The sequence below is a fragment of the Hypanus sabinus genome, chromosome 4, assembly GCF_030144855.1.
Source record: "Hypanus sabinus isolate sHypSab1 chromosome 4, sHypSab1.hap1, whole genome shotgun sequence".
In the NCBI taxonomy this organism is placed as follows: domain Eukaryota; kingdom Metazoa; phylum Chordata; class Chondrichthyes; order Myliobatiformes; family Dasyatidae; genus Hypanus; species Hypanus sabinus.
In genome coordinates, this window is record NC_082709.1 from 67,467,798 (window position 1) to 67,485,791 (window position 17,994).

The window sequence follows — 17,994 nt, forward strand, 5'->3', positions numbered from 1 at the left end:
ACGTATGCGCCCCCTGTTAGAGCTCCCTCTTCCCACCACTCTCAAGGCCCTCAGACGGTGCCTGGGTTTTTTTTCCTATTATGCCCAATGGGTCCCCCATTACGCAGACAAGGCTCACCCCCTGGTCAAGTCTACCTCGTTTCCCCTCTCTGCTGAGGCCTGTGCGGCCTTCAACTGCATTAAAGCGGACATTGCCAAAGCTACGATGCATGCAGTGGACGAGACCGCTCCCTTCCAAGTGGAGTGTGATGCCTCCGATTTCGCTCTGGCTGCTACCCTCAATCAGGAAGACAGACCAGTAGCATTCTTTTCTCGCACCCTCCAAGGCTCCGAAATTCGGCACTCCGCGGTGGAGAAAGAAGCCCAGGCCATAGTGGAGGCTGTTAGGCACTGGAGGCACTATCTTGCTGGCAAAAGGTTCACCGTGCTGACCGACCAGCGCTCGGTTGCGTTCCTGTTCAGCAACCAACAGCGGGGCAAGATCAAAAATGATAAGATTTTGCGGTGGAGGATAGAACTCTCCACCTACAACTATGATATCCTGTACTGGTCTGGCAGACTCAATTAGCCCCCTGATGCCCTATCCCGGGGAACATGTGCTAGCACACAGCTCGACCAGCTGTACGCCCTTCATGCACAACTTTGCCATCCGGGGGTCACCCGATTTTACCATTTTGTGAAAGCCCGGAACCTGCCTTACTCCCTGGAGGACATCAGGACGATGACCAGGGACTGCCAAATTTGCACCGAGTGCAAACCGCACTTCTACCGTCCTGACACGGCACAACTTGTCAAGGCCACCCGCCCTTTTGAACGCCTGAGTGTTGACTTTAAGGGCCCCCTTCCCTCCACTGACCGCAATGTCTATTTTCTCAGTGTTATCGACGAGTTCTCACGGTTCCCCTTTGCCATCCCCTGCCCCGACACCACTGCCACGTCCGTCATAAAAGCCCTGCGCCAGCTCTTCACTCTGTTCGGGTATCCCTGCTATATCCACAGTGATAGAGGGTCCTCCTTTATGAGTGAGGAGCTGCGCCAGTACTTGCTAGCTAGGGGCATTGCTACCAGTCGGACCACGAGTTATAATCCCCGGGGTAATGGCCAGGTGGAGCGGGAGAATGCCACAGTGTGGAAGGCCACACTTTTAGCCCTTAAGTCAAAAGGGATGCCGGTCTCTCGATGGCAGGAGGTCCTCCCTGAGGCACTGCACTCTATCCGCTCTCTGTTATGTACGTCCACCAATGCCACCCCTCACGAACGCCTATTCTCTTTTCCCAGGAAGTCTGTCACTGGGACCACCCTACCAGTTTGGCTGACGTCCCTGGGGCCAGTGCTGCTCCGGAAACATGTGAGGAGCAATAAATACTCCCCGCTGGTGGAGAGGGTTCACCTTCTACATGCGAACCCCCAGTATGCTTACGTGGTCTTACCTGATGGGCAGGAGGACACGGTCTCCATCCGCGACCTGGCACCCGCAGGTGCAGCAGACCACTACCCTGAAGGCTCTCCGGTAACTATGAACCCTGCACCAGAGTTGACACCGTGCTCACCAGGCCCTACACAGACTCCTCACGACACTTATATACCGGGCGTTTCGTACGCGTTTATACCAGGTGCCTCAAACTTGCATGAGGGATCACCGGCGCCTAGTGGGCAAGAACATGCGCAACCCCCGTCCCCTGTGCAATCACCGATGTTGCCGGCATCTATGCAGTTACAGCCGGTGCTACGTAGATCGCAGCGACAGATTCGACCACCTGATAGACTTGACTTGTAAGAAACTTCGCCACATGAGGACTTTTTCAAACGAAGGGGGGGTGAATGTGGTGAACTATGTGCCTGTCGGGACACGCCCCTGCTGACTGCTCCTGTGGCTCCTCCCACAGGCCCCTGTATAAAGGAGATCTGCGGCCTGACGCTCGGCCTCGGTCTCCAAGACATTGTATGATAGACACTCACTCCTGGTTCCTTCTTCCAGTCAATAAAAGCCGATATCTCGCCTTACGTCTCAGTGTGAGTTATTGATGGTGCATCAATCCCCCTGGTGGAGCTCAGTTCAGAACAGGAGGCCCTCGTGCCTGGTGCTTGGATCACGTTGTGGATGATCTGCAGTAAATGCTTACCCTGTCTCTCCAGCTTGAATCATGGCCACTAAATACTCCAAGTCTGCCTGTCTTTAAATTTTCAGTTGTTGGAGTGCGGGAGGGAAGAACGCGGCAGTCTCCGCGAGCAAGCGCTTCCTGACCTCACCCTGATCAGCTCCCCCTCTGCGTTTCACCCTCAGGTGGTGATCCAAATCAGCGATTTTATTGTGGAAAAGCAGCACTCGCAACAAGGGAATACGTATGTCCTGCTTCCAATCGGGCAAACTGGTTCTGTACCCGTCTGCACTGGAACGTTTGCATCAATAATGTAGTAAGCAACAAAAATAGAAAAAAAATTGCTGGAAATACTCAGCAGGTCTGGTGACAACTGTGTGGAGAGTAAGCAGTTATTAAATTCCTTCACCATGTCGAAGGGTGGGCCAAATTCTATTTTATGACTTCTGCCCGCAGCTCCAGCAGCCATTAAGTGAGCCTTCCAGACCAGAGATCCTCGGTTCAGTCTTCAGCCTTGCAGGTGGGCAGGGTGTGGGGTGGCTGATGTGCTCACTGACAGTCAACATCAGGCGTGGACATTAGTTACCTGAACATGGAGGCTTGGTGCTCAGTTGTATAATTCACAGAAGACATGAGTATTAGCAGCAATTGGAGGGGACCAAGTTGCAGTCCAGGTTTGAAAGAATTGTTCCATTTTGATTTCCCCATGAAGATGGCCCTATCAGAGGGGGGCAGCAATATTAAGACCACACAGCCATGGTCTATGTTGGCAACAACCAAGTCAGTAAGGCGGAGTGTGGCAGGTGTGTTCACACAGGATGCCATCTCCTGCTATTGGAATATTCAATCACTATTGTCCAGACTCGTTGGTCAGTTGGCATGGTAGAATAGCAGTCAGTGGTCAGTGTAACACTATTACAGCGCAGTGACCTAGGTTCAATTCCCGCATCTATCTGTAAGCAGTTTTTTACTTCTCCCAGTGACCACGTGGGTTTCGTCAGGTGCTCCAGTTTCCTCCCACATTCTAAAGACGTACGGTTTGTTAGGTTAATTGGTCATGTGGGTGTCTCTGGGTGGGGAGGTTTGGCACATTAATTGGTCATGTGGGTGACTCTCTGGGTGGGGAGGTTTGGTGCATTAATTGGTCATGTGGGTGTCTCTGGGTGGGGAGGTTTGGTGCATTAATTGGTCATGTGGGTGTCTCTGGGTGGGGAGGTTTGGTGCATTAATTGGTCATGTGGGTGTCTCTGGGTGGGGAGGTTTGATACGTTAATTGGTCATGTGGGTGTCTCTGGGTGGGGAGGTTTGGTACGTTAATTGGTCATGTGGGTGACTCTCTGGGTGGGGAGGTTTGGTGCATTAATTGGTCATGTGGGTGACTCTCTGGGTGGGGAGGTTTGGTGCATTAATTGGTCATGTGGGTGTCTCTGGGTGGGGAGGTTTGGTGCATTAATTGGTCATGTGGGTGTCTCTGGGTGGGGAGGTTTGATACGTTAATTGGTCATGTGGGTGTCTCTGGGTGGGGAGGTTTGGTACGTTAATTGGTCATGTGGGTGATTCTCTGGGTGGGGAGGTTTGGTGCATTAATTGGTCATGTGGGTGACTCTCTGGGTGGGGAGGTTTGGTGCATTAATTGGTCATGTGGGTGTCTCTGGGTGGGGAGGTTTGGTGCATTAATTGGTCATGTGGGTGTCTCTGGGTGGGGAGGTTTGATACGTTAATTGGTCATGTGGGTGTCTCTGGGTGGGGAGGTTTGGTACGTTAATTGGTCATGTGGGTGATTCTCTGGGTGGGGAGGTTTGGTGCATTAATTGGTCATGTGGGTGTCTCTGGGTGGGGAGATTTGGTACGTTAATTGGTCATGTGGGTGACTCTCTGGGTGGGGAGGGACTGTTGCTTTGCTTTATGGTGGTGGGGAGGCTAGTGCTCATGACAGAACTGGCTGAGTTTACAGCTGATCCTGTGCAATGGCCCCCTTCTTACCAGATGGTAATGCAACTTGTTCGGGTGCTCTACACGGTACTTTCATAGAAATTTGTTAGAGTCTTTGGTGACATACCACATAGCCTCAAGCTCCTTCTGAAATGTAGCATGTCTTCTTCATAATTGCCTCAGTATGTTGGGCAGGTTTGATCTTCAGAGATGTTGGCACTGGTGGTGTGGAAGTGAAGGAAACTGAAATCTGCAGTCACATGAACAGTTCCCACCCTACAGCCTATTGCCAATAAAGACCATGGTTACATGGCGGTAATGTTGCCGGGCTAGTAAACCCAGAGACTTGGATTAACAGCCTGGCACCAAGAGTTTACAGTTCCTCTCTGGCAACCTGAAACACTTACCTACATTTTTAAATTGTCCATTAAAGCTAATGTGAACGTCAAATAACATCACTGATTCGGGATATTTGGCCATTAACACGTGGTTGTTTTGCTGAACTTATGAGCAAGTTGTGTCTGGGGTGAGAAGGTTTAAAGGGGGCCTGCGAGACCAGGTTTTCCAAATGTGAAATGAGCTACCAGAGGAAATGATAGAGGATGGTACAATGATGACATTTAAAATAAAACAAATATTTGGACAGGTATATGAATAGGTTAATATTTAGAGGGAAATGTCCCAAATGGGACTAACGCAAGTAGGCAGGATTCTGTGTGGATAAACTGAAGCAAAGAGCCTATAACTCTGACTTTAAAAGCTTCGAATAAAAGGCCAGTATTAATAACTATGTTCATGAATCTACTGGATTTCATTAAAACACCTTCTGTTTAGGCATGCTTGAGGTGAGAATCTTTTCATTTTGGCCTGTATGTGACCCTTCTCTGACCCCACTTCTAAATTGTCCTGTGAACAGATTGAACAAGACACTCAGTTGAACCAAATTGGTCAATGGCTTCATGAGGGGTTTGGAATAGTCATTAAATTCTGGGCCTAGGAGAACTGAGTGACTGACCCTTGACCTCACTTCCAATCACTCTGAGTGTATTCCCATTCCCTGACTTTTCCTCCATATCCATGGAATTATTTTCAAAATATTCCTGCACATCTCTTTATTATCCAGTCTGCTTCACTGCTTGTAATGGGAATAAATAAATGGACAGCTCTTTCAAATTCAAGGGCAAGTCTTAGTGGCTGAATGGTCTCCTTTCATGGAAGCAAGCAGTCTGAGGTAATACGAATCCTTTGCTTCAGTGGAAATAGATCTTCTGTGTGTACATCATCAAGTTCCCTCACTATATTAACCTTTATAACATTTCCCCTGAACTTCCAGTCTAGCTACAGGTTGCCATGACGATACCAAGTTCATTCTTCCTCTTTCCCTGCAGCAAGCTCAGATAGGGGCGCCAACTCAGGTAAGGAGATGAGCTCTATAGTGATTAGTGGTGTGACCAAAGTTCACCAACTGCAAAGGCAAGCCTGGTCTTGAGTTCACAACTATAATTACAAAATTGTGATAACTGCAGAGGTTCAAAGTGAGAAGGTTAAGTTATTACATAGGAAGATCACGTCAGAATATAAATAGACGTCAATTAACTTTCAGATGCATAACTAGGAAATGAATTTCAATTTAGATAACTGACAAGTGGTGCACTTTGGCAGGAAGACTGAAGAGGCTTTAAGCTCTGTGGAAATGCCTGCATTATCACCAAATGTAATTGCAGTTTAATAGGTCATTCAAAAACAACGCAAGCACTAAACTCATCTGGGGAAGAGATCAAACCTGAAGCAAGCAATATGAGAAAGGCAGAGAAAATACAACTAACAACCTAGTGTAAGGAATTGGTGGCAAGGATGAAGCATGCTCCCTGTGTAGCAATGCACACAATGTCCATAATACAACAGGGTACAGGAGGCAAGGAATAAGGTATAGTCTGGATTACCCAGCCATGACTACAGAGAGATCAGCGCTAAACATTACAGGGGATAGTATATTCAGAAAAACAGAGTGAGGAGCAGGGATGAGGGAGGTCTGTGACACCCAAAGACCAAGACACCAGTGAGGGCTGAAAATGCGTCAACGTCCACCACCTCCAACCAGGGTAGGTCCCAGACTGCTGAATCCCTAAGTGCAGGCATGCCCAGAGCATCGACCCCCAGCCAATGGACTGGATCAAGCTCAATGCAAGTTGTCTAAAATCTGTCATGGTCCCCTTCATGGTTCAGCTCGCCCTTGTGTTTGGTTTCATCGATAGATTTTGAAATGGCACCCAATTCATTACTATATACCAAGGAAACAGCAGTCCTACGAGTGACCTTGAGGAGTCGACTGAAGCAGTTACAACACGCAATTACCTCATGGACCTAAGCCACTCTTGCTGTCAGAACCTCTTATATTCCATGGGCACCGACTTGGCTGATATTTATTATCAATGACCTTTCAAATATCCATACCACATCGCTCTTGACAATTGCATTGCCCTCATAAATCTTCTTTGATATTCCTCTGTAATCACCAAGTTAATGAAGTATAATCGTCTATAACAAATCCAAGCATGTCATCTCTTACGAATCCATATGTATTCAAATAACAGCAAATTTTCTCTCCTATTATCTATTTTGGTAGATTGCCTGCCATTAAGCAGTTGTAACTGAATTTATGTTTGTATCTTTTTGAAGAACAATGTAATATTTGGAGCCCTCCGCTGTTTAGGCATTGCCAGAGGAGGAATGGAACCCTATGCCCAAGGTCACCACAATCTTCAAACTCACTTCCCTCAGTAACCTGATGCAAGCCATCCAAACCTGGTGATTTAGCCATCTTAAGTATTGCTGTCATTCTAAAACAGCAATTTAGCCACTTTTAGTCACCTCAGGTTTTCAAATGCCTCTTCTTTTCATTTTTGTTTTGGTAACAGACACAAAGTATTAAGTGTTTATCAAATACCTCAGTCATACCTTTTCTTCTCTTGGTCATTTCTTAGCAGTGTGGAGGAACAAGGGGATCTTGGGGTCCACATTCATAGATCCCTCAAAGTTGTCACGCGGGTCAATAGGGTGGCTAAGAAGGTCTATGATATGTTAGCTTCCATCAGTCGAGGGGATTGAGATCAGGAGCTGCAAAGTAATATTACAGCTCTATAAAACCTATTAGAAGTATTGTGTTCAGTTCTGGTCTCATTATGGGAAGGATTTGGAAATTGTAGAGAGAATGAAGAGGAGATTGACAGGATGCTACCTGGATTAGAGAGCATGTCTAATGAAGATAGATTGTGCAAGCTAGTGCATTTCTCTTTGAAGCAAATAAGGATAAGAGGTGACTTGTCAGAGGAATACAAGATGATAAAAGCATAAATCAAGAGGACAGCCAGAGACTTGAGAGAGCATAATTTTAATATGGTTTAAGGGATGTTTAGGGAGGATGTCAGAGGTATGTTTTTTACACAGACTGAAGTGAGTGTGTGGAACACATGCCAGGGGTGGTGGCAGTGGGAGATATCTTAAGGACATTAGAAAAAAACCTCTAAATAGGCTCAAGGGTGATAGAACATGGATGGATATGTAGCAGGGAAGGGTTGGATTGATCTTAGGGTGGGTTAAAGGGTCGGCACAACATTGTGGGCCAAAAGGCCTGTACTGTGCTTTAATATTCTACGTTTTATGGACTGAATGTGTCATGTACCTTTTGCTGGGTAATTGGTATATTACCCTTTCGTTCCACAATGAACAATGATCAGGATATTACGTGCCTCCTGCCATATACACAGTTAGTTTACAGCAAAGCACTCTGGGATTATGCAGGTTCCATTTTGTCATATTACAAGATTAAATGCATAAAAATCTCAAACTTTTGAAAATATTTCCACATATGCCGTTTGCTACTGAGCATAAATCTATGTCAGTATTGAATCTGTCCAACTATTCCTTACACATGAACACACACAGACACAAACACCCTTGATATTGCCTACATCCTCTTTCTCAGCTCCCTCCTTCACTCTTTCAACACTATTTAAATTCAGAATCAGGTTTACTATCACTGACATATGTCATGAAATGTGTTGTTTTGTAGCAGCGGTACAGTGCAATGCATAAAAATGCTACAAAATGCAAAAATGAATTAAATATGTGAACAATGCAAAAAGAGTGAGGTAGTGTTCATGCAACACACACAAAATAGTGGAGGACCTCAGAATCAGAATCAGATTTAATATCATTGGCATGTGATGTGAAATTTGTTAACTTAGCAGCAGCAGTTCAATGCAATACATAATCTGGCAGAGAGAGAACAAAATAATAAATAAAATAAAACATAATAAATAAACAAGTAAATCACTTATGTATATTGAATAGATTTTTTTAAATGTGCAAAAACAGAAATACTGTATATTAAAAAAGTGAGATAGTGTCCAAAGCTTCAAAATCCATTTAGGAATCAGACGGCAGAGGGAAAGAAGCTGTTCCTGAATCACTGAGTGTGTGCCTTCAGGCTTCTGTACCTCCTGCCTGATGGTAACAGTGAGAAAAGGGCATGTCCAGGGTGCTGGAAGTCTTTAATAATGAGACACCGCTCCCTAAAGATGTCCTGGGTACTTTGTAGGCGAGAGTCCAAGATGGAGCTGACTGGATTTACAACCTTCTGCAGCTTTTTTCAGTCCCGTGCAGTAGCCCCTCCATACCAGACAGTGATGCAGCCTGTCAGAATGCTCTCCACGGTACAACTACAGAAGTTTTTGACTGTATTTCTTGACACAGCAAATCTCTTCAAATTCCTAATGAAGTATAGACTCTGTCATGCCTTCTTTATAACTACATCGATATGTTGGGACCAGGTTAGATCCTCAGAGATCTTGGCACCGAGGAACTTGAAGCTGCTCACTCTCTCTACTTCTGATCTCTCTATGAGGATTGGTATGTTTTCCTTTGTCTTACCCTTCCTGAAGTCCACTATTAGCTTTTTTTGTCTTCTGACGTTGAGTGCCAGGTTGTTGCTGTGGCACTATTCCAGTAATCGGCATATCTCACTCCTGTACGCCCTCTCGTCACCACCTGAGATTCTACCAACAATGGTTGTATCGTCAGCAAATTTGTAGATGGTATTTGAGCTATGCCTAGTCACACACTCATGTGTATACAGAGAGTAGAGCAGTGGGCTAAGCACACACCCCTGAGGTGCACCAGTGTTGATCACCAGACCGAAATGTTGACTGTACTCTTTTCCGTAGATGTTTTCTGGCCTGCTGAGTTCCTCCAGTGTTTTGTGCATGTTGCTTGGGTTTTAGCGTCGGCAGATTTTTCTCCTGTTTGTGAGGTGGGGTTCATGGTTTGGTTCACTGTCCGTTCAGACACCTGATGGCAGAGTGTGTTAAACATTCCTAAAACTTTGAGTGTGTGTTTCAGGCTCCCATGCCTCCTGTCTCAGGGCAGTAACAAGACGAGAGCACGTCCTGGGTGATGGGGGTCCTTAAGATGGATGGTATTTTTTTGGGGCATCACCTTTTGAAGATGATCTCGATGCTGGGGAGATTAGTCCCCATGGTGAGTTTGCAATTTTCTGCAGCTTTTCCAGTGCTGTGCAGTGGCCCCCTCCACACCAGACTGTGATACAACCGATTAGAATGCTCTCCACGGTACATCTGTAGAAACTTGCTAAACCTTTGGTGACACACCAAGCTCCTAATGAAATATAGCCACTGGGGTGCCCTCTTTGTAATTGCATCAACATGTACAGCCCAGGTTAAATCAGAGATGTTGACACTCAGGAACTTGAATCCGCTCACTCTTTCCTTTGCTGATCCCTCGATGAGGACTGGTGTGTGTTCCTGACGTCCACGATCAATTCCTCGGTTTTACCGATATTTCGTACAAGGTTGTTCTTGCAACACCACTCAACTAGCTGATCTACCTCACTCCTGTATGTCTCCTTGTCCCTATCTGAGATCCTGCCAACAGCAGTTGTGTCATGGGCAAACTTATAGATGGTGTTTGAGCTGTGCCTGGCCACACAATCGTGAGCATAAAGAGAGTTTGCAACGCATCCCTGAGGTGCGCCAATGTTGATTGTCAGAGAGGAGGAGATGTTATTTCCAATGTGTACTGTCTGTGTTTTCCCAATGCGGAAGTCAAGGATCGAGTTAAAGAGGAAGCTACAGAGGCCCAGGTTTTGAAGCTTGTTGACTAGTACTGAGGAGATGATGTTGTTGAATGTTAAACTGTGATCGAGAACTAGAAGCCCAATGTAGGTATTACTGTTATCCTGGTGATCCAAGAGAGCCAGGGAGATTGCATCTGCTGTAGACCTATTGTGGCAGCAGGCAAATGCAAATTGCAGTGGGTCCAGGTCCTTGCTCAGGCAGGAGCTGATTCTAGCCAGGACCAACCTCTCAAAGCACTTCATCACAGTGCTGTAGATGTGAGTGCAAATGGGCAATCGTTGTTGAAGCAGTTCACCGTGCCCTTCCTGGGCACCGTTTTGAAGCGGGTGAGAACCTCTGCAGCAGTGAGAGATTGAAGATGTCCTTGATCGCTCCTGCCAGTTGGCTGGCACAGGTTTCCAGTGCTCTACCATCGAGGCCTTCTTGGTTTTGACCTCCTCCCTACTCTGTCCTCTCTCCTTCAATCTTCCTCCTCCCTACCACTAACTACAGACCATTCCTGGGCTAGGTACCACCAACTTATGGACACCCAAATGTACAAGTGAGCTCCCATAATGCCATTAAGTTCAAGGTCAGACAGTCATAGGTACGTTTCTTGCTATGAATGACAGAACTAGTTTCCACCCTCTCTCCACTTTTAGTAATTGTTCTTTCTTATCAATTGTGTGTGCCTTTGATTACAAAACTGTGGAAGTGTGGTTAAAATCATGGGGTCATACACTCATCGGCCCAACCGATCCACAATGACCAAGATTCCCAACTGAGGTTCAAAGGTTCAAAGGTCCAATTTAATGTCAGAGAAATGTATACAATATACATCCTAAAGTGCTTTTTCTTTGCAAACATCCACAAAAATAGAGAAGTGTCCCAAAGAATGAACGTCAGTTAAATGTGAGAACCCCGAAGATCTCCTCTCAGCTCCCCCCTCCCGCACATAAGCGGCAGCGAGCAACAGTCCCCCTCCCCCACCAGCAAAAATAAAAGCGCATCAGTACAATCACCGAGCCCAAGCGTATGCTAAGTGATAGCAAAGACACAGACCAAAGTTACCCCAAAAGCTTCATATTTCATCTGAAATTCGACAACCACAGGTTCTCTCTCTCTCTCTGGCAAGGAAGAGGGAGGTGTATCCCATTTTCACAGGGAGCGGGAGATATAACAACACGCTGGTTTACGACGTCCATTTTGTCGCTCTTAATGAGCTCTATGTCCAAAGATCGCAGAGACCTCGGGTCTTCGGGCCCATAGCGAAAGATTTTCTGGCCTCCCCGACGACACACGAGTCTCCTGCCATGACACTGACCCTTGATCCGTCTGCAGAGCCCCTGAGATCTTAGGCTTCCAAACACGATCGAGACTCTCAGACCAAACCCTTGGCATGTCGAATAGCGGCCAGTCGTGGAACCCTGAGAACGGGTCCCATTCCCACAGAGAACTGAAGCCCACGAGTAACTCCAGGTCAGGGTCTTCCAAAGAAAGCTAAAAGGGAAAAGTAAAGATATTAACAGTGGAAAGAGAGGTGTTTCTGAAGATGCAAGCAAAAGAGTCGCCATTAAACTAGTCCCATTTGCCCGTGTTTGGCCCTAAACCACGAAATCTTTCCAATCCGTGCACCTCCCTGTGGTAAACTATGACACGGCCGGTAAGCCAGAAGGTCACCATGGTCGCCACAGACATCTGGGCGGGTTGTGTAATGACACTGGTGGTGCAGGGCACAGAATATCGGGACTTTGCATTACTGGTCATGCCTCAGCTGTGTGCCCCTGTGCTATTGGGGCTCGACTTCCAGAGCCACCTGAAAAGTGTGACAATGGAGAATGACGGGCCCCTCCCACCAATCACTGTCAGAAATCCTCAGTTTTGTGGGGCTTCATCATATACCCTGCTACTGACCACACACACACACCGACCCGCACATCCCACCCAGCACCATGCCAACAGCCGCGCTACTGACACCACTTGCAGCCTCTCCACCCTCAAGATCCCTCCCCCACCGCTGTTTGCCAACCTGACCCCTGACTGTAAACCTGTGGCAACTAAGAGCAGGAGATACAGCGCGGGGGGACAGGGCCTTCATTAAGTCGGAGGTGCAGCGGCTGCTCAGGAAGGGGATCATTGAGCCAAGCACAAGTCCTTGGAGGGCCCAGGTGGTCGTTGTTCGGACTGGGCAGAAAAATAGGATGGTCGTGGACTATAGCCAGACCATCAATAGGTTCACGCAGCTTGTCGCGTACCCTCTACCCCGCATCGCAGATATGGTCAATCAGATAGCTCAGTACAAGGTGTACTCGACCATAGATCTGAAATCCGCTTACCATCAGCTCCCCATCCACCCGGAGGACTGCCCCTACACCGCCTTCGAGGCAGGCGGCAGGCTCTATCACTTCCTACGCGTCCCCTTCGGTGTCACAAATGGTGTCTCTGTCTTCCAGAGGGAAATGGACCGGATGGAGGACCAGTGCCAACTGAAGGCCACGTTCCCATATCTGGATAACATCACCATCTGTGGTCACGACTGGCCGGATCACAACACCAACCTCCAACAATTTTTCCAAGCGGCCAAAGCTCTTGACCTCAACTATAACAGGAACAAGTGTGTGTTTGGAACCACCCAACTTGCTATCCTTGGGTATGTCGTGGAAAACGGGGTCATTGGCCCTGGCCCCGACCGTATGCACCCCCTGTTAGAACTCCCTCTTCCCAACACCCTCAGAGCCCTCAAACAGTGCCTGGGCTTCTTTTCCTATTACGCCCAATGGGTCCCTAACTACGCAGACAAGGCCTGCCCCCTGGACAAGTCCACCACATTTCCCCTCTCAGCCAAGGCCTGCGCGGCCTTCAGCCGCATTAAAGGGGACATTGCCAAAGCAACGATGCATGCAGTGGACGAGACCATTCCCTTCCAAGTAGAGAGTGACGCCTCCGACTTCGTGCTGGCTGCTACCCTCAATCAGGCAGGAAGGCTGGTAGCATTCTTCTCTCGTACCCTTCAAGGCCCTGAAATTCGGCACTCCGTGGTGGAGAAAGAAGCCCAGGCCATAGTGGAAGCTATTAGGCACTGGAGGCACTATCTCGCTGGCAAAAGGTTCACCTTGCTGACCGACCAGCGCTCAGTTGCGTTCATGTTCAGCAACCAACAGCAGGGCAAGATCAAAAATGATAAAATTTTGAGGTGGAGAATAGAACTCTCCACCTGCAACTATGATATCCTGTACTGGCCTGGAAGGCTCAATGAGCCCCCTGATGCCCTATCCCGGGGAGCATGTGCCAGCGCGCAGCTCGACCAGCTATACACTCTCCATGCAGATCTTTGCCACCTGGGGGTCACCCAATTTTACCATTTTGTGAAAGCCCGGAACCTGCCTTACTCCCTTGAGGACATCAGGACGATGATCAGGGAATGCCAAGTCTGTGCTGAGTGCAAACCGCACTTCTACCGTCTAGCAAAGGCACAATTTATCAAGGCCACCCGCCCCTTTGAGTGACTGAGTGTCGACTTTAAGAGCCCCCTTCCCTCCACCGACCGTAATGTCTACTTCCTCAACATCATCGACGAGTACTCGCGGTTCCCCTTTGCCATCCCCTGCCCCGACTCCACTGCCACGTCCGTCATAAAAGCCCTGTGCCAGCTCTTCACTCTGTTCGGATATCCCTGCTATATCCACAGTGATAGAGGGTCCTCCTTTATGAGTGACGAGCTGCGCCAGTACCTGCTGGCTAGGGGTATTGCTACTAGTAGGGCCACGAGCTATAATCCTCGGGGGAATGGACAGGTGGAGAGGGAGAATGCCACAGTGTGGAAGGCCACACTCTTAGCCCTTAAGTCAAAGGGGTTGCCGGTCTCTCGATGGCAGGAGGTCCTCCTCGAGGCACTCCACTCCATCCGCTCCTTGTTATGCACGTCCACCAATGCCACCCCTCATGAGCGACTCTTTTCTTTTCCCAGGAAGTCTACCACTGGGACCACCCTACTGGCTTGGCTGTTGTCCCCAGGGCCAGTGCTACTCTGGAAACATGAAAGGAGCAATAAATACTCCCCGATGGTCGAGAGGGTTCACCTACTTCATACGAACCCCCAGTATGCCTCCGTATTCTTACCTGATGGGCGGGAGGACATGGTCTCTGTCCGCGACCTAGCACCCGCAGGAGCACCAGACCCCTACCCTGAACAGTCCACGGTGACGATGAACCCCGTACCCACCGATATATATACCTACGAGACACTGTGCACTCCAAGCCCTACACAGACTCCTCATGACACTCCCATACCGGGCGCCTCGCACACGCATGAGGGATTACTGACGCCTAATGGGCTGGCATCTCAAGTCAGGCCAGAGCCAGCACAACCACCGTCACCGGTGCAATCACCACAGACACTGGTGCAATCACCACTGGAGCTACGTAGATCGCAGCGACAGACTCAGCCGCCTGATAGACTTAACCTGTAAATATACTTGTAAGAAACTTTGTCCCATGGGGACTCTCTTTTAAAACAAAGGGGGGGTGAATGTGGTAAACTATGTATACCTGTCTGGACACGCTCCTCTGCTGACTGCTCCTGTGGCTTCTCCCACAGACCCCTGTATAAAGGCAATTGGAGGCACTGCTCCTCCCTCAGTCTCCGAGATGCTGTGCTCTGTTTTGCTGCTAATAAAAGCCTATCGTTCACTTCCCATCTCCGAGGGTTATTGATGGTGCATCACTCCCCAAGTGCCCTTTGAATCTTTTCTGTTATTTATTTGGAGATGGTAACAGGCCCTTCTGGATGAATGAGCCCTCGTACCCAAACACATGCAAGTAACCAGTGAACCAACTAACCTGACCCTGGGCGATGTGGGAGGAAACCAGTGTTCCTGGACGAAACCCTCGTGGTCACAGGAGGAACGTGGAAACTCCTTATAGAGAGCGCTGGGAATTGAACCTGGGTCGTTGGTGCTGTATTAGTATTACGCTACAGTACTGCCCCCCCCACCTTGTTATTGTACCTGCCTCAACCAGCTCCTCCGGCAGTATGCTGACCACCCTCTGGGTGTAAAGGTTGCCCCCTGGGTTCCTATTTCACCTCTCCCCTGTCACCTTAAATTTATGCCCTCTAGGTCTTGATTCACCAATCCCGGGAAAGGGCCATGTTGATCCCTCACATTATTTTATCCCCTCTATAAAATCACCCCTCACTGGCCAATGAAAACAGTCCCAACCTGGCCAAGCTCTCCATAACTCCATTCATTACTTCCTAGCGATACCTTCTAAGTATCCTCTAACTCTTTTTAACTTAATGACATTTTTCCGGGAAGAGAGTGACCAAAACTAAACACAATATTCCAGGTCCAGCCCCATCAACATCTTATACAACAGCAACATAATATCCCAACTTCTGTACTCAAGGCCAGCATATCAAAAGCCTTCTTCTCCACCATCTAAATGTCATGCCACTTTCCTTTTTTTGTAATTTATTTTTTATTGAAGTTCATCATCAAACAAATATTTCCATAAGATGTGTTTCAGACATTGTACATATATATCATATAATCATATATATCACAAATCTCCACAAAGTATTTATCTGAGGTACACACTTATAGAAAAGAGTGGAAAGAAAAAACAAGAAAAAGGGAAGAACTATGTACAAGTTGGGAGTGACCTTTCATTTTTACAGCAGATTCATTCATTTGTGAGAATAAAGTCAGGCCTATGAGGCATTATTTAGTTAAACCATTTTTCCCAGTATGAATCAAATTGTTCCAAATTGGATAAAATTCTCTTACGTTTGATTGGATTTAATAGCCCATTGACATTAAAAGAAATTAATTTTACCTTGCCCTTAGCCATCTGTATTTATCTGTCAATGTACAATTGAAGTTAGAATAAAACTTAATCGATCTACTCCCTGAACAAATAAGAACCAAGAAACGTAGATAATAACAAAAATGGCAATGAACATGTGATTCCAAGGCTGAGGTCACTAGTCGATGACCCTGCGTTGAGCTAGAGGCGACATCTAGCTGTGGGGGATAACCCCTCCTACCTGTGAGTTGAGGGCCCCCAATGCAGTATTCATAAAAGTCAGTGAACAAATCCATTACACAGAAAAGATTTCCCTGTGTACTCCTCCTATATATATATACATACACACATACATACATACACACACACAAATATATATATATATATATATATATATATATATATATACGTGTGTGTGTGTATACACACACACAGACACACATTACATATGTGTATATATATATATATATATATATATTCTCATTTTGGTGGGGAAAAAGGAGTAAGTGAGCGAATAAAGAATAACAACTAAGTAATATAAAATCCACATTATAATAAGTATTTCTGGAGATAGGTATATCACCGTCTATTTTTGCTTCCGTTTAGCTTCTCAACATCTTTAAAGTTAGCCAAACCTTATGGCTCTTCTGAAGGGGGTGAGGACTGTCTTTGGGAAACTCCCAGTCTCTTCCTGATATACTTCTCTCAGCCTCCTCCCCTCTCCTGCCTTCTCGATTCTCGCACTATTTCCCAAGCGGAGTGGGATAATTCCTCAGCCAGGCTTTCCCTCATTTTGGTGACACTGACGGGCAAACCTCTGTCCTTCATGTCTGCAGTCGCCTCTTCCACCGTCTGGTACAACCGTATCCCGTTGTCATAAAACACTCGAAGTTTAGCAGGGTATGGAGTTTGAAATCTAATCTTATTTTGCTTTAGTACTTGCTTTACTGCAGAGTATTCTTCGCATTTCTGCAGGACCGCAGGGGGTAATCTTGGTCGAAATATATTAATTTATCATCGATAAACACTCTCTTTACCTCAGGCCCTTTGTAGAATCTGCGTCTTTGTGCTGTACCGAAGGAATTTAATTATTATTGAGTGTGGCTTTCTGTCCTGAGTAGGTTTTGGAACCAGCGCACGGTGCGTTCTCTCAATTTCCAGCTTCATAACCGAGGGAACAACCAGCGCATCCCACAGTAGCTTTTCGACCAACTCCATCATAGACGAGCCCTCCGCTCCTTCGGGAACATTGTAGATTCTGATATTTTTCTGCTGTGATCTTCCCTCCAGGTCAAGCAGTTTACCTTCTTGGTGATGTATTATTTTTATTGTCTTGCTCAGTATCCGTTCCACATTTTGCATGCAATCTTCCACCTTCTCAATGCGAGTCTCTGCCACTGCTATTTTTTGATTAATGCTGGCGAGCTCTGCCTTAATATCACGGAGCTGCTGCTTTATTTCTTTCTGGATTTCCATTATTTCTTTCAGGATTTCGAACATATTCGCCGCTTCGTCTGAACAAGGCCCGGCGTCCGCCTCGCTCGCATGCGGTCGGGTCGGAGAGCTGCTCACTGCACTCCTCTCAGACGCCGGCTCCGCAGTGTCACTTTTATTATTTCCGTTCTTTTTCCCCACTCTTGCCCCTCTTTTCAGTTCAAATATTTTTCAAAAAATATTATATTTGATGGAATAACGGGGCTTAATACGCGTTTTTCCAGAGGAGCTAGTGACTTAATCTGCCATTCTCAACGATGACGTCACCGGAAACCATCATGCCACTTTCAAGGAAAGTGGGCCATGTTTCAAGATATGTCATCGGTTTTAGCTGGAGTGGGATTGGAAGAGGCTTGTGAGAATCATGAACAGCTGATTTGTGATGTGGCCTTACTCCAAATTGCAGATAACATATTGCTCTGTGTGACAAAGAGAAGTATTTCCTTCGGTGAAGGGCTCAAACCAGTAGACAGACCAAAATCCTAGGATTCGAGTTAGCTGCCAGGATTAAAGAGAGGACACATTGTGAC

The 17,994-nt window shown here is 47.0% G+C and overlaps 1 protein-coding gene and 1 pseudogene across 1 annotated transcript in view; one reads left to right on the forward strand and one right to left on the reverse strand.

Annotated features, from left to right (window-relative positions):
- The window catches only part of LOC132392122 (uncharacterized), a 32,740-nt pseudogene that overhangs the window by 12,225 nt on the left and 2,521 nt on the right, over nucleotides 1-17,994 (forward strand).
- Nucleotides 8,227-17,994, reverse strand: part of LOC132392857 (uncharacterized) — a 55,319-nt gene continuing 45,551 nt past the window's right edge. The window contains exon 2 of the mRNA XM_059967349.1: nucleotides 8,227-11,665. Coding sequence (XP_059823332.1) covers nucleotides 9,808-10,599 — 792 coding nt within the window. The 5' untranslated portion in view covers nucleotides 10,600-11,665 and the 3' untranslated portion in view covers nucleotides 8,227-9,807. The remainder of the gene's footprint in view (nucleotides 11,666-17,994) is intronic.